The sequence below is a fragment of the Elephas maximus genome, chromosome 10 (assembly GCF_024166365.1).
Source record: "Elephas maximus indicus isolate mEleMax1 chromosome 10, mEleMax1 primary haplotype, whole genome shotgun sequence".
Classification (NCBI taxonomy): Eukaryota; Metazoa; Chordata; class Mammalia; order Proboscidea; family Elephantidae; genus Elephas; species Elephas maximus.
The window spans coordinates 57,547,431-57,564,488 of NC_064828.1; the positions used below are offsets into that span (position 1 = coordinate 57,547,431).

The 17,058-nt window shown below is 38.4% G+C and overlaps 2 protein-coding genes across 5 annotated transcripts in view; one reads left to right on the plus strand and one right to left on the minus strand.

Annotated features, from left to right (window-relative positions):
- Positions 1 to 38: 38 nt before the first annotated feature.
- On the minus strand, positions 39 to 14,164 carry FKBP3 (FKBP prolyl isomerase 3). Of its 2 annotated transcripts, XM_049899225.1 has the most exons (7): positions 14,011 to 14,161; positions 10,752 to 10,853; positions 9,554 to 9,661; positions 4,658 to 4,793; positions 4,107 to 4,174; positions 2,421 to 2,518; positions 39 to 702 (listed from the first exon to the last, which is right to left on the minus strand). In XM_049899225.1, the coding sequence occupies exons 1-7, from the start codon at positions 14,116 to 14,118 to the stop codon at positions 648 to 650; spliced, it is 675 nt and encodes a 224-aa protein (XP_049755182.1). In that variant the 5' UTR covers positions 14,119 to 14,161; the 3' UTR covers positions 39 to 647. The 2 variants fall into 2 exon arrangements, with proteins under 2 accessions (XP_049755182.1, XP_049755183.1); XM_049899226.1 differs by lacking the exon at positions 9,554 to 9,661 and having other exon boundaries at positions 14,011 to 14,164.
- A 1,406-nt stretch (positions 14,165 to 15,570) lies between these two features.
- Positions 15,571 to 17,058, plus strand: part of FANCM (FA complementation group M) — a 66,387-nt gene continuing 64,899 nt past the window's right edge. For all 3 annotated transcript variants that reach the window (XR_007519039.1, XM_049899208.1, XM_049899209.1), the window contains exons 1-2: positions 15,571 to 16,226; positions 16,814 to 16,986. Coding sequence is in view for 2 of the 3 variants with exons in the window: in XM_049899208.1 (XP_049755165.1) it covers positions 15,710 to 16,226; positions 16,814 to 16,986 (690 nt within the window). In the remaining variant the exon portion in view is untranslated. The remainder of the gene's footprint in view (positions 16,227 to 16,813; positions 16,987 to 17,058) is intronic.

Consider the following 17,058-nt stretch of genomic DNA (forward strand, 5'->3'; position numbering starts at 1 on the left):
TCCACATTTTTGTAATAAAACTGAAGACTTATCCAGTAACTGTTGATGAATTTATTTTTTGGGGGAAATCAACTAATAGTAACTTTATATTTACCATTATTAGGTTTTGAAGTGTACTTTTCCTAAATTCAGGCTATTAATGCCAAAATCTCTTAGATGTTTTAAATTTTATATTTTCCCTCAAGCTTTATGCTTTTGTCAGTATACAGAAATATTTTAAAGATTTTAAGATGCATATCCACAGCAAATCCTTAATCCAGACAATATTATTATGAGTTACTCTCTGCTCTGATATGGTCCATGATCAGAACATTTGTTACCACCAAACAAATCACACATCAAGACAGTGGATAAATCTGTATCGAGCCTTTTACTTTACAACACAAGGTAAAAGGAAAATCAGTTCTCTTTGACCAATATTTTACACAGCTGCAGTAAAATATTTTAGACTTCAAGGATTTATAATAAGGGATTACATTTATCCAGAGTTGGGAGATCAAGTAAACAAGGTTTTAACTCCTTGAATTTACCAGGTGACTCCCCCATTAAACACAATAGTAACCAGCTCTAATTAGTTACATAAGTTTCCTCAAGGCCAAGTTTTATCATTGTTGCTGTGTTGTCTTTAGACCTGAAGCCTTGCTATTTCAATCAATATCCACTAATTCCACTTCAAAAATGAGTTTTGCATTTGGTGGAATTCTGTTAGGATGTCAAGGTAAATCTGATAAACAAAAACTACCCCTCCACCACCACATCCTTAGGCTAAAATTTGCACACCGGATCAGAGGATAATAAATACTAGTCTAGAGATTCTCAAAAGCACCTCTGCATTTCCTTTAGCGGAAAATGGAGATCATAACCTATCAGTACAGGCTGACTACTAGGTAAGCTGAGCTCGAACTAGGGAAATCCTCCACCTGAAGGCCTCACTAATACTCCCAAATTAATCTCCACTTAATGAAGACTGCTACTTAGTACTCCAAGAACAAACACACATGAATGACTTAAGTATAGCTGAGTATATATCCTACGTTAAATCAAAATCCATGTAAGGCAGTACATGAAACTTACTGGGAATCTGAAGATGTTCAGAGAAGGATGTGATTTATGCACATCAGAAAGTCTTGGGATGCTTCGTGAAAGAAAGGGAGCTGTAACTGACCATCTGATTTTGACAGACTAAAGGGGGCTGAATTATATCCCCAATGAATCTTAACTGATAAGACTACAAAGAGACCTTCCAAAATTAAAATCAAATCAAAAAACTTATTCTAATTGGTCCAACTATTCCAATGGGAATGAAAGCCAACAAGTTATAAACTATCTTCCCACTTGACCGACTGGGTTGGTCTTGGAGTTAGTTTATTAATCTTAAAATCTCAATGCAGAAATAGAAAAGATGTTTTATACTTACTATTGCTACCTCACACTTTCTGAAGGGATTATTAAATCTCTATAGCAAACAACATTGCTTTTTTTTAAAAAAAAGTTCACAAACCTTAGATCCACATAAATATTGTCATTAGCAGTAATCTCAAATTGTTGGTCTTAGGTCCCTAGGTGGTGCACATGGTTTGTACTCGGCTGCTAATGTAAAAGTTGGCGGTTCAAACACACCAAGCAATACCACAGAATTACAGTATTGATGGTCTGCTTTTGTTAAGGTTACAGTCAAGAGAACACTACTGAGCAGTTTACGCTAACACATGGGGTCCCCATGAATCGGAATCGACTGGATGGCAACCAGTAACAATGTTGGTCACGGGGTCACCTTTTGTTTCACAACTAGTAATCCCCAACATGTGTTCCTTTTCTAAGCTTTGACTATCTACAGTTAATAGTCTGAAATTACACTGTAGCATAAAATTATCATGACTCATACTTCCATTCTAATACTATTGCTACAGTTGTTTGTATAGGGCTTCTTAATGAAGTAAACCCTTCATACAGTAAGTATTGCCTTTCAAAGATGAGAGCTTAAAACTTCACAGTTTAGGTCTTAAAAAATGAAAGAAAAAAAAAAAAAAACCCATTGCCGTCAAATTGATTCTGACTCACAGTGACCCTACAGGACAGAGCAGAACTGCCCAATGGAGTTTCCAAGGACTGCCTGGTGGATTTGAACTGCAGACCTTAAGTAGCACTTAACCACTATGCCACCAGGGTTTCCTAAAAATGAAAAGAGCTTGAATAAAAGATAAAAGGAAGAAGAATCCAGCTCAAGTTTGAATACCTGTACTATTAGAAAATACTAACTATTGCGTATTCACGGAGTTGTTGACACAAAAGCATCTAAATGTCAGGAAGACTAGTTTGGACAGGATTCTTGATCAAGAGGTTAGCCTAGATGGCATCTTTCGGAACCTTCAGCTACTATGTTAGTGTTTTTTTCATTCATTACAAAGGAAAAAGGATACTTGGCATCAGGCTGTCCTTTCTTCCCATAAGCCCATTCAGGTTCAATCTCTAGTCGAGCCTTTTCTCCCTTACTCATAGTAAGGAGTGCTTCATCCCACTAAGGACAAGAACATAAAAACCATGATTTTTTTGAAAAAATACATGCAATACTAGAAAACAGTCAAGATTATATAGAAAAAAGTGTGTTACTGCATTTCATTACATCCTAAGGTATTTTCTTCAATGAGTCTTTGTATCTTTGGTCTCAATGGAAAAAATAAGGATATATATTAAACAATACTTTTTCAGTGTAGTAGCCAAACTTCTCAAATGATATAATGTGCAAAAGCACTTCTGTAAACTGTAACATACTATACATTACAGAAACCAGTTTGTCATAAGCACCATAATAAAATATTTATTATACTGTTACATCATAGTACATACTTAAAAGTTTACTTTTATAAGAACCAACTATGAAGTAAAACTGATTCAAGATTATCAAACTTATATAATAGTGGGAACATGACTGGTATGTAAGATGAAACGACAGAGGCTTCTGAGTTACCTCTCCATTTTTTCCCCAAATTTGGATCTTAAAGCCAGTCACCAAGAATAGTTAATAATCATTGAGACGAAAGGATACAGAATGCATTCCTAATATATACCCTGTTGGAATACAGCAATCTCATAAAGCTTAGGGCATAATTAGGAAATTATGCTGATGTTGTGTGGTTGGCAACCAATGTCACAATATGTGTACTAATTGTTTAATGAGAAACAAGTTGTATAAACTCTCATTCTGAACTACAAAAATAAAAAGTTACTTTGAAATATTTGACTATTTAATTTCATAAAATATTAAAAGCTATCTATGGGTAGTTAATCCAAAAATAGTAGAAAATTATGCTGAGATAGACCGGTCACATATTTGAAATTAAGAATATGGTTGACTAGATTTACCAGTATGCAAATCAGTTATAAAAACCAAACTCGTTGCTCTAAGTCATTTCTGACTCATAGTTACCCTATAGGAGAGGGCAGAACTGCCCCATAGGGTTTCCATGGAGCAGCTGGTGGATTCAAACTGCCAACATTTTGGTTAGCAGCTGAGCTCTTACCACTATACTACCAAAAGCATGCTTATATTTGGAAGAGTTTCTGGTGTTTGAGTCTAGATTGTGGGAGGTGAGAGGCCACAGAATGAACTTCTATCTCTATCATTTTGGTAGAATAGATAATTTACCTTTCCCTATCTACATGTGGTTCAACGGCTATTTAACATTTTACAAGACTCTTAAAGACAAATTTAGTAAGGCAAACATTCTGACGAAGAATTACTTCATGAAGAAAAAGTAAATAAAAAAGGTAGGCATGGAAGGAACTAATATTTGTGTCTCTTTTTACTATATTAGGGGCTTTAAATTATGCTTATTTAATCTTTTAAATAATTTGAAATATTTAATTATTTTAAATGAAATAATCTTTATGCTTATTTAACTTTTTAAATAAGCAGCACCATTCATGTTTTATAAATAGGGAAACTGAGGCCCAGAGAACTGAACTTAGAGATCATACAGCTGGCAGATAATAGAACCTGATTTGTCAGAATCCAAAGATTAGGAATTGGGGACATAATGAAAGCACGAACAAACTCTCCACAACACCATACCACAACACATGTTCTACTGTCATTCTATACTTACTCCTCTGATTACTTTGCCAACTCCAACCTTAAAACTTAAAGGCTTGGCATTTTTCTTCTTCTTTGAACCTGCAAAACAGATTTTCCTTAGAATTAATGATAGACCTTAATCTTTATTAAGAAATTAAGTTCTAGTGGAAAAATAAAAAGATTTAGGTATTCAAGTTTACTTCAGAGTTTACAATACCATGTATTATATGAAAAGAAATTCCAAATGCTGGGTAATTTACAAAGAAAGTTCTAGATGTAAAAAATAATTTTACATCTAAAATAGCACACTATTCTTTTATGTGAAAATACTAAAGCCTCACTTCAGGAAGCTTAGTTTAGACTAAGCTGCTCTAATTTTTGCTTTCCAACAAGCTAGAGGTCTTTAGTTACCCAGTCAATAAACAATGAACTGAAGACCTCTTCCAAGTAAATCATATGTGTAAAAGACTTCAGTAAAAAAGTAGGTGACAGCCAATAAAAAGGTACTGTCAACCACTCATCTGTCTACCACAGAAATATTCTGTACTGTTTTTAAGTTGAAAAGATTACATGCAGACTTACTTGTTTGAATATTAGTATCAAAAACAGTCCCATCCTGTAGTGTTCCTGTATACCAACAGTGAACAACATCTCCCTTTTTGGGAAAGTTGGTTTTATCTCCCTTTTTAAGAACAGATTTTGTGTATTTTGGTGGACCCTAGAAACAAACCAGGAACGGCATATACAGAGTTAGTACCTCATGTATTTCTTTTAGAGTGATGAAAAAGAGACACCTACAGAGCTGTGGGCTAAGTCAGGTAGGAGAGAGCTGACGAATCTGGTGACAATCTTTTGTCTCTGGTTCACAGCTCTGAGTTAAATTTACTATCTCAAGTCAGTGATGAGAATATTGGTAGCTTGTCCATATCCAATTTTAAGTTTCAGCTTCACTGGAAATAAAAGTTATTTTGACAAGAGTCTGTTCGTTATTCAACAAACCATAAAATGAATTCAATCCTTCCTCAAGGTTAGAATTATTTAATTCCTATGAAATCATAAGGTGTTATATAAAGCATTGTAATATTTCGTCAAAGATTTTAGTTGTTTCAACACCAAAAATTGGTATTACTAGATAATTCATTATATCCAATTACAATCAATAGTGACATTTCCTCCCTCCGAACAATTAAATGAGTTCACACATATATGAAATTATCTACAGAAGTTGCCATGAGAGGCATATTCCCTAGAAAACAGCAGGATTATCAGGGCCTTGGAGACCTGGTGGCACAGTGGTGAAGAGCTTGGGTGCTAACCAAAGGTCAGTAGTTTGAATCCACCAGCTGCTCCTTGGAAACCCTATGGGGCAGCTCTACTCTGTCTTATGGGGTTGCTATGAGATGGAATCGACTCGATGGCAATGGGTTAGGTTTGGGGATCAGGGCCTTAAAAAAAAAAAAAAAAAGTAAAGAGTATTGTATATCAGTAATAATTCATATATGCAAAGAAAGTATGCTAACATAGAAAAGATGGTCTACCAAGCCCCTTGGGAAGCAAATGTAAAAAATGTAAAAGTAACCCTTCTTATCTATTTGTACCTTGAATGCAGGCAGGGAGGGGTTTGCATTATCTAAATCTGCATTGAGTTCCTAAGTTTCAGAAAACAAGTAACAAGGTGTGGCTGCTGGATATCAAGGAATCCAAATCTCTTTGACTCCAGAGCTTAGAAAGAGAGAGAGAGTTTTCTTTATTCCTGATCTAGTTCTAATGGGTTCTTAAATCATGTAGATTTTTGTTCACATTTACTTCCTTGGTTCAGGATTTCATCTCTTTCCAAGGCTTGTAAAAAGTCTTACCTCTGGGCACATAGTATATCCCTTTAGTCAGTCCTCCACTCTGCTGCTGGAGTAATCTTGGTAATTATTGCTCACAGTTTTATGCTCAAAGGCCTCTGCCATACAGGATCCTGACATCTGTGTAGAATTCTGTCCCTTTTCGAACACCAATCTCTTCCAAGACCTCTTAGATAGAGCTGGCCACTACTCTGTTCTGTGTCTCTGCTCCCACCTCCTACCAGCTTCTGTTAGAGCATGTGTCACATATGTTGCAATTTTTGAACTGTAAGGTTTATAACAGTGGTTTTCATTAGGGCATTTTTACTTCCAAGAGATATTTTAGTACTGCCTGGACACATTTTTCGCCATCATAACCTGCAGGGGGCAGGAAGGTGGATGCTACTAAACATCCTACAATGTATAGCATTGCATCATTTGCCCTCAAGCTGATTCCAATTCACAGCGCCCCTATAAGACAAGAGTAGAACTGCCCCATAAGGTTTTCTAGGCTCTGATCTTTATAGGGGCAGATGGCCAGGTCTTTTCTTCCACTGAGCCGGTGGGCTTGAACTGAGCACTTAACCATTGTGCCACCATGGTAGCCCCCAACAAAGAATTACCTGGTCAAGATGTCATTAAATGTCAACCTTGGTGTAAGAAATATTGAGTGGTTAGCTGAATGAATTCATCGATTTCTTACACAGATTTTCTTACACGGGAGAATATGTATTCCTCAGCCCAAATGAATACTCACAGAAAGCAATAAATTGGTGTTCTGATTTATTCTAATGTAATATTTCAATCTCCTGTGATTTCAGCTGGAAATTAATTCTGGGTATAGAAACAAAATATGCACTGGGATAATCTCAACAAGGTCATACTATCCTGTGTAATCTTATCATAAAGTCATCTTCCCTGTAGGATAGACTGTAAATTATACCACTCATAGCATTTCACTTTCTCGTAAGGTATTCTTTAAAGGATTACTTGATTATACTTTGATGAGAACAGTCTTAATACAAATATTTTCATTAAAGCAAAGGTTAAAGAAATACACGACTTCACTAAGAATATTTAAAACATTTCTTATTAAAGGTCTCTGGACTAAGAACATTCAAAACTGATTTGACAGTTATACATTTTTTTTTTCCAGTTATACATTTTTAAAGTCACTTATTTTTCAAGTGGGTAAAAGACAAAAAACTAATTCTCAATATTCAACTGTTTTATTATGTGACACATGTTTTCTTTTGGAAAAGTCTCTTCTGGAGCTGTAGTCCTAAACATATCTTCTATTTACTCTTGTTTGTACTCCCAGAAAAAAGTAATTCTAGATACTGCCCCTAACTGAATAGTGCCTCATTAAAAACCAGTAATATATAAAGAAATTTCATTAATTAGTTAACATCTGATTGATATATTTCGCTCATTATGTGATCAAACTTAACAATGCACAGAATTTTACGCTAAAAAACATTTAAAAAGTAAAGCAAAAGGAAGAGATACTATTAAACACCTATTATTTGCCAGTCACTTAATACATATCCCACTTGACCAAAATCTTCTGAAGGCATCACCTACTTGAATTTTGCAGAGATTGTTCAGGGAATTCATGCAACATAACTAGGGAGTAGTAAAGAATGAATTCAGACTTAGGTCTGTCTGAATCCTAAGCTTCTGCTCTTTCCAGTATGCCTCAAATATTAATGGGAGTAACAATAGTTAATGCCTATTGATGCTAATAATTAAGATAGTTAACACCTACTGAGCACCTCCTGTGTACCAGGCACTATTTCAAATGCTTTACAATGAATTCTAATACAAACCTTATGAGGTAGGTACTACTGTTATCATCTCTGTTTTATGGACAAGGAAACAGAAAAACAGGATAGCGTGGTTAAGTAACCTATTTACAGTTCCGAAGTGGCTGTACAGGATTGGAAACCAGGTACAAATTGATGGTTGGATATACAGCCCATGCTCTTAACCACTTTACTCCCTTCTCAAGCGCGTATGTTAGGTTAGCACACATGGTATGCCAGTCTTTTTCTTTTATCAGTTATGGCAATCTTTTCCCCATCTTTGATAAAGTAAAGGCTTGGATAGGGCACACAGCTAAAAGGTAATGGAGTCTGGATTTATAGTCTAATGGATTGGTGCTTTGAACTAAAGCCAGACTGCTTCTCTAAATCAAAAGAAAGTCATACCTACAGCTTGAGTACAATGTACAGTGAAACCTGCGAGAGCCAGAACTTGGTGGGATTGCATCCTTTTACCAAGTCTTGCAAGTTTTCTGCCTCTGACAGGGTGCAGCCTTACCACTTTTCTATCACTCTCTATTAGTGAAAAATATTTGAGTTTTCCTTCTCTGATAGGTTTCTGCCTTATACAGGTTCCAGCTTTCACAAGTTTTACTGCATTACAAAAGTAATTAAGCATTAACTTTTTCCCTGACACCCCAATTTCACTTGTTTAGCATAGAGCCTGTCACACAGTGAGAACTCAGTAACATTAACTAACTTTAATAATATATTTGATGACTCAAAACAAGAAAATTTGATTTCTCTCAAATTCAAGTGGGCAGATGGATGCCATGCTACCGAATTATCAAGTCATATTAACATTTTTAAGGAGCCCTGGTGGTGAACCTGAAAGGTGGCAGCTTGAACCCACCCAGCAGTCTGAGGGGAAAAAGATTATGCAGATTAACTAGCTTTACTCATATACCACATCTATGGGGCAATGGTGATTCAGTGGTAAAATTCTCACCTTTCATGTGGGAGACCAGGGTTCAATTCTCAGCCACTACCCATCTATGCGTATTGCTATGATGTTGAACAGGTTTCAGAGCTTCTAGACTAAGACAGACTGGGAAGAAAAGCCTGGAAATCACCTTCCAAAAATGAGCCAATGAAAACCTTATGGATCACAATGATCTGATCCCCAACCAATAATGAGGATAGTGCAAGATCAGGCAGTGTTATATGCTGGGCATGTGGTTGCCGTGAGTCAGGGGCTAACTTGACAGCAGCAAACGACAATTCTATACTTGAACTTATACTCTGTCCACAAATACCCAAATGCTATACCTTCATCAATAGGCTACACCTCTTTATAAAAACTAAAGACTATTATTACTGAGTCTAAGACCACTAGAAATTAGTAAACTTGGTTGGCCAGATACAGAACAAACGGCAAGGTTATAGTCAAGTTAGCTTTACTAAGGCTATCCTCATTACTTGTATCTTTTTTTTCAATGTTTGTATCAAAATATAAAACCTAGGTTGCAGCCAGGCCTGGAGTATGTCTATTGCCACGGATGCTGTGTACATTAGAGAAAAAGCTAAAAATAATCAAAAGGGAAGCTTCTTTTACTCAGTCCAACCTGGCTATAGAATCAAGACCTTAAAAAAGCTTTGAAGCTCAGAAGAGTCTGGCCCAGACTCAGACAATATTAACTCAGAGCTATTTCTACTAACTGTAAAGTTTTTTTTTTTTTGGCTCCAGTGCACCTAACGGCAATGACAAACTCCAATCAGTGTTTGGGTCACTGTGAATGGGGCCCTACTAACCAACCCCCCACTATGTAAAGCAAATACTATTTATAAAATTCACATGAGAAAAAAAAAAATTATATACAAACCTCTTCCAGAGTCTCTTCAGACTTGGTTTCTTTGGGTTTGTCATCATTAACCTTCACATTTTTCACCTGCTCTGACACCTTATTTATACTTTCAGTACCTTTGAAACGCTGTAAGGAAAATATTCTCACACTCATCATGTATACAATGGGCAGAAAACTAGGAGACACCTCTAGGTTTTCAACTTCTCAAATGAATTTGCACTACACATACAGGCAACAAAAATCAAATGTAAATAAGTGGCCTAAGGAAACTTGCTAAAAACAAATGAAGAACTTTATGTTAAAAAATTTTATCAGTAAATTATGGCCCTCAAACCATCTTACAATACGAATTCTGAAATGAGAACCATGACATTTAGAAAGGCCATCTTAGCCAGAAGTGCTAGTATAAATGATCGTATGTCTACTTGTTGTATAAACTGATTCAGTCTCTTTGGAATACAATTTAGTTAGAGGCGTTAAAATTTAAAAAATAATTCTACTTATACAAATATATGTTCAAAAAATAATTTGAAACTCAGGGGAAAAAAAAGTATGCCGTTATTCAACACACTACTATCCAGAACAGCAAAGTAACCACACATTAAGTGAAAATCAATAGAAAGGTCTAACTACAGTAAAATCTCAACCATTTAAACAAATATATGCATGGAAAGCATTCAGAGAAAATATTCTGAAATGTTTAATATGTTCATTTCTAGGTGGCAGAATTATGTACTGTATCCTATTTAAAAACAGTAGTTTTTTATAATCAGAAAAATTAATAGTTTCTAAATAATATAGTTGACTTGACAAAATCTAGTAACATATATCCCAAATCAGAAAATTTTCTGTGGAAGATGGTCATTTCACAGTGAACAAACATTGGATAATTTCCTAAAATTGTTTTTTTAAAGGCTCAACCTAAAACTAAACCAGACTTTATGGAGCTTATTTTTTAATATGCAGTGTAAATGCTTAATATGGTAATACCAGTCAAAATAATGGATTTATAACTTTTCAGTACCATAATCATCTCAATTTAAGCTACTACTGAATTATTTTTAAAAATCTGGCCCCTTTCAAAATATCCATTCTGCCATGTTGCTGATCAGCCTCGCTAGATTTGATAGCCAGTCCATTTATGATTACAGTTAAAAAAAAAAAACAAAAATAATTCTTCTTGGGAATAACAAATCTAAAATTTAACAATACTTACCTTAGTTTCAAAAAGATGGTTATAAGCTGTAACCAGATGTTCCTTGTTAGCTGTCTTAGCCACATTTTTAATGTTTCCTAATAGCTTATGTTCTGCAAGAAACTATAAAGAAAACTGCTTAGAGAAAATAATTTCTCTTAAGAAAGGTCTAAAATTAGAAAATGACTTTTTCATGTTAGCATTTTAAATAGTACTACTACTGAAGAAGAAATGAAAAAAAAAAAAAACTATAATTTACACTCTATTAAAAAAAGTTTTTTTTTTCCAGGAAGCTTGAAAAAATATTGGGTAAGACTCATACAGAAGTGTAGTAGTAATATGTAGGTATCACACTAGTGCATCCTAACCCTTTCCCCATCACGGAAAAGAACATTTGTATAGCAAGCACACTGTGGTGACTGGAGGAAGCTGCTCATGGCAGGAGGCTACCTGACCCTGGCCCTGGGAGCCTCCAGCCATGTGGGGTATAGTTTTCTCCCCCTAACTGTACCCCATTCTTGGCAGATTTGGAAGCACTGTTCCACAATGTTATAGCATGGTGGCTAAACATATGGGTTGTGAAAGACCACCTGGGTTAAAATCCATTTGTGTGACCCTAGGCAAGAACTTGGCTTTCCTAAGGAACCGCTTTTCTTATCTGTCATGGAAGATTTACTAACAGCATTTTATCAGGGTTGTTACAAGGATAAAATGCAATAACCCATTTTGTGTTGTTTAGCGTAGAGCCCGTCACATAGTAAGAGCTCAGTAAACACTATTATGATTAATATTTAATAACTCAAAAGTAACAGAATTTCAGTTCTCTCAGATATAAGCTGGCAGATGGATGCCGAACTACTACTGAAATATCAAGTTATAATATTTTCAAGGAGTCCTGGTGGCACGATGGTTAAGCGCTGGGCAGCTAACCAAAACATTGGTGGTTCAAGCTTACCCGGAGGCTCCATGGGGGAAAAAAGACCTGATCATCTGCTCCCGTAAAGATTACAGCCTAGAAAAACCCTATGTGGCAGTTCTACTGCTATGGGGTTGCTATGAGTCGGAATCAACAAAATCATGTAACTTGTGGATTTTCTTTAATAACTTGTTTCCCTCTTATTTTATTCCACTTCCTTTTCTGCATTGTCCTTGCTTGATTCCTCGTTTTGTTACTTTCTCAAAGTTGTCCTTTGGCATCTTCTAAGCTTTTTATAAAGCATTTTTTCTAACATTATTATTGTATTTATTTTCTCCTTTTTCTCACAATCATTCTTAGAGAAGTTTTCAAAATAATAAGGGCTGGTTGGGAAAGAGAGAAAGTTGGTTAAACAGAAGTAATTAGTTGCTTTGGAATGCCTTTGATTTCTTTAGCAAGGTTCCAGAAAAATATGCCAAATACAAGCATTTCTTTGATACCTCGTAACCAATAAAATAATCATCATCAAACGCTGACTGATAATCATCAGTGTCTCAGTGAACACTGGAGAGTATGCATTTAAAACATTATAAAATATTCTGATAATGCAAAAACCAAACCCTTTGCTCTCGAGTCAATTCTGACTCATAGTGACCATGACAGAGTAGAACTGCCCCACAGGGTTTCCAAGGAGCAGCTGGTGGATTCCAACTGCCAAGCTTTAGATTTAGCAGCCAAGCTCTTAACCACAGCACCGCCAGGGCTCCTCTTGATAATGCAAGTCTCTTGAAATTTTCCCACGTGGGTCAGTTTTGGAAACCCTGGTGGCCTAGTGGTTAAGTGCTACAGCTGCTAACCCAAGGGTTGGCAGTTTGAATCCACCAGGTGCTCCTTGGAAACTCTGTGGGGCAGTTCTACTCTGTCCTATAGGGTCGCTATGAGTCAGAATTGACTCGACGGCACTGGGTTTGGTTTTCTGGTTGGGTCAGTTTTATATTAGATTATTTTTTATATGAATTTCATGAATAAAGCAATTTTAAGGCGTTAAATGTTAATGATATGCCTACTCTATTCTGTTGTACCAGCTGAAATATAAATTAAAATAACCCCATTAAAATGTTTAAGATTCCTGGCCTTTCTTTTTGCACTCGGTTTTGTCAAACACTGTCAGTTATTGCCATAGCGAACGCTGTATAAACATTTGCTGAATTAATTTAAGAGACAGATGCCAAAAAAATTACTCAGGATTATGGAAATGAAAGCTGGAGTTTCTCTCTCCTTCATGACCCACCCACCCACCACCACTGGAAGTAAATTACAACCTCCCTCCCCTGCAAACAAGAACCTAGAAACAATTGAAAAATTACTTTAAATGTAAGCTTAGAAAACCTAAAAATTTAGAGAAAGCACACGCAAGCCGCTGCTTGTATTTCTGATGAGTAAAGGATGCCGCTGAGTATCTTGTACAAGAGAGGTATAATAAAATCTTAATTTCCGACAAAAAAAAAATCACGTCTGAAAAAAATAATTTGTGACTACGGAACGGGTAGTTAAGATGGAGACCGCTGAAAAATGCTGCGCGTTTTTACCATGAAGAACGCCAAATCAATTTTTTTTTTTTGTTTGCGTGCTTGTAACAATGGGAGACAACTGAGTAAGAAATGTGCATTAACTCCCCCCTAAATAAAAGAGGAAACGAACAAAACCGAAACCCGCTGCGGTCGAGTCGATTCCGACTCATAGCGACCCGCTAGGACAGAGCAGAAACTGCCCCATAGGGTTTCCAAAGAGCAGCTGATGGATTCGAACTGCCCTTTGGGTCAGCAGCCGAGCTCTTAACCACAGCGCCACGAGAGCTCCAAAAAAAAAGGATTCAAAACCGAACCCACGGGTTTTAAAAAATCACACATAGTATTTGGCAAATTTAAAAAAGCACATGGCACACACCATTACCATACAAATACTGATATCCCTTCCTATTTTCCTAGAAGCCCACAGCCTACTCCCAGGGGGTTTCATCCAAATCCCTTGTCCTCGGGCCCCAACCTCCAGCCGTAATATTTCCCCTGTTCCATTTTTCACGGCCTCCACCCACTCAAGTATCCCCGTGAGGCTCTAACTCCCTGATAGCAGCCTGTGTGCCCCAGGAGACAAAGCTAATCGTCCCGCCCAAATCACACCAGCCTAAGGGACCGCAGTACAGGTCCCAACTGCAAGCAAGGCCGCCGCAGCCTTCCAGACCACCGGCCGCGCGAGGAGGAGGGCGGGGGCACCGAGGAAGGCAGAAGGTACGGGCATCTCGGGGTGGGGGGGGTGAGTAGTCCCTCCGCAAAACCAGCCCTGACGCCCCGACGTCTCTGGTACCGAATCTGAACCATGACTCTGCAGAAACTTGATAATATCCTTCTTGGGCAGTTGCTCGCTGCGCAGTTGCTCCACGGTCCATGCTCGCTGTGGAACGTCCGCCGCCATCTTCCCCCGCTGCCTCTGCTCTACTGAGCTAGCCCGCCTGGCTGGGCATCGCACCGCCCCTGGGGCGGGGCGTGGACCTCGCGCGGAGACCTAGGGGGCGGGGTCACTGAGTTACCAAGCGGGATTGGGTCCTGTCCTTGAGTGACGTCAAGGCTGCGCTATGAGGGCTTCTTTGTTGGCTCCGGGTAAAACCAGCCGAGGTATCTGTAGCCTGTGACGTAGCTGAAGACTATGAAACGTCATCTAATTTTAATTGGATCGGTTGTGGGGCGACCTCTTGTGGTGGTGATAGTTAGTCGCTTTTACCCACCGTTGTTTATTACCAGCGGGCTGCAATGCCTTTGGAAGTCCAGTCTGTAACTGTTTCAAGAAAACAGCATTCAGACTCTTAATCTCTTTTAGTTCCAGCCTAAAAATTCATATCTGAATTGGCTCAGTACTTGTCAATCAGGTTATTAAAGAAGCCAAACCCACTGCTGTGAAATCTATTCCAATGTATATTCCGAAGGTCTCACAAAGGAAACTAAAATACGACGTGCTCCTCCAGCCCCACCCCCAACACGCGAAACAGCATATCTAAACGCAAGTTTAGGAACTTGAATTAAATTTAAAAATGTAAAGAGACTGCACGCAGGCTATCACTTCTATTCTCGATAAGTGGAGGATGCCGCTTGCAGCTGATGGTGATGAAAATGGTATTATTGATGCTCAGAACAACCCCATGATGTGTGTATAAAAAATCGAGTCCATTTCGACCCCATACTTTTCTTCAATGCCCGAAGAAACAAATTTACAGAGGCTGTTCAAAGTCGCCAGGTGTAGTGTGGAGAAGCCGGGAATTGTATCCACATTGAGGTACCGAGCTATTGCTAAAATGGAGTAAGAGCACACTGACGCTTTGTTATTTATCTGATAAAACGTAAGGCTCCTTCGCTTTTTTTTTTTCCCCCGCATTTTCGAACGAATAACAGGACCAGACCAAATTCAATTCTCTTTTAACAATAAAAAATTAAAATAATGGGTTGTCACTTCTTATGCTGGGAGAATGAGACCGGGCCTTTTGTTTTCTCAGTCTGGATAAAGAAGAGGAATTACTTAATTCTATCTATATATGCCTTTGCCCTTCGCTTCATCTTCTGATTTAAAAATACAATCAATAAGAACGAAGGCGCCTTAGACGATCAGTAACATTAATTGTATAAAATTATAGGTCTTTCATTGTCCCGGGATTTCAAGGTCATTTATCATTTTAAACGACATCACGTTAGTAATGACGCCCGGACACCTATTGTTTAGAAGCGGAACTCAAAACTAGAGTCAATGAATACATTAAAAAGGGGACCAAATTTAGGGCAACTCCTCAACTGCGCGCATCCGTCTCCGGGAAGGCCACGAGGATTTCCGTATAGCCAGCCAATCATATTCCCAATCCGAAGTTAGGGGCGGCATTTTCAAGCCGATGAACTGGCTGCAGTCCCGCCTTCTCGTTCCACAGTTTTGCGCGAAGGAAACCGATGGGGATCGAAACGGTGGCCGTTGAGCTGCTGCAGCTACCGGTGCCTGAGCAAAGCGTTTGGTGGCCATCGGCGTAATGAGCGGACGGCAAAGAACGCTTTTCCAGACGTGGGGCTCAAGCGTCTCCCGATCTGTCGATGCTTCGGGTCGCAGCTCCGGAACTGAGCGGCCTCAGAGCCCTGGCACCTCCAAGTCGCGTTTCCCTGCACCGGCAGAGGCTGCGGAGGCTCAGCCGGAGTCGGACGATGATGTGCTTCTGGTCGCGGTGTATGAGGCTGAGAGGCAGCTGAGTCTAAAGGATGGCGGGTTCTGCAAGTCAGCGGGCGCCGTGTGGATTTACCCAACCAACTGCCCGGTGCGGGACTACCAGCTGCATATCGCCCGGACCGCTCTGTTCTGCAACACGCTGGTCTGTTTGCCCACCGGGCTGGGCAAGACCTTTATTGCCTCCGTGGTCATGTACAATTTCTACCGCTGGTTCCCTTCCGGCAAGGTGGTCTTCATGGCTCCCACGAAACCCCTGGTGGCACAGCAGATCGAAGCTTGCTACCGAGTAATGGGTATACCGCAGTCCCACATGGCCGAAATGACAGGTATCTTAAAAACAGAGACTAATTTGGAGTTAAGAACTGGGTAACTCAGGGGAAAGCACGTGTTCTGATAGAAATAGAGGTAGAGATATCTCTGACCCTGTGGAATAGCCCCCAAATCACAGAATGGCCATTTTACCCTCCCTTCCTTAAAACAACATCTACTTGCATTGTAACAAGTCCAGTCCTGGTGAATAGGGTTGCTTTATTTAATCTTTAGAGAATTTGTGTAGGCTGTCATCTAGAGCATTTTGAATCGATTATGCGTGTATACCCCATGGGTAAGTGAATATGACGTTTTCTGGCTTTCCAAGAAAAATTTCCCAGTAGAAGAATTTACTTCTCTTCAAGTATTATGCCATTTTGTAGGAATTCTTTAAAAGCACTCTAGTTGTGGCCTTAGGCAAGAGCCAACTTTGACATTTGTACCACGCCAGAACTTAAAAATACAGTGTTCTGTTGAATTGTCAAATTGTTGTCTTGAAAGCAGATTGCCAAGAACACATGCAGTGTGAAAATATGCCAGATTATTTATATTTTACAGATAATAGACTGGAGTTTAGAATGTAGCATGTCACTTTTATTTACAGGATCTACTCAAGCTTTCACCAGGAAGGACATATGGCGCAATAAGAGAGTCCTTTTTCTTACGCCTCAGGTCATGGTAAATGACCTTTCTAGAGGAGCTTGTCCTGCTGCTGAAATAAAGTGTCTGGTTGTTGATGAAGCTCATAAAGCACTTGGAAACTATGCTTATTGTCAGGTAATAATTTTGTTTAAAAGTATTTTGTGGAGTAAACATATTGTTAAAGAGTATTTTGGGGATTAATTATTA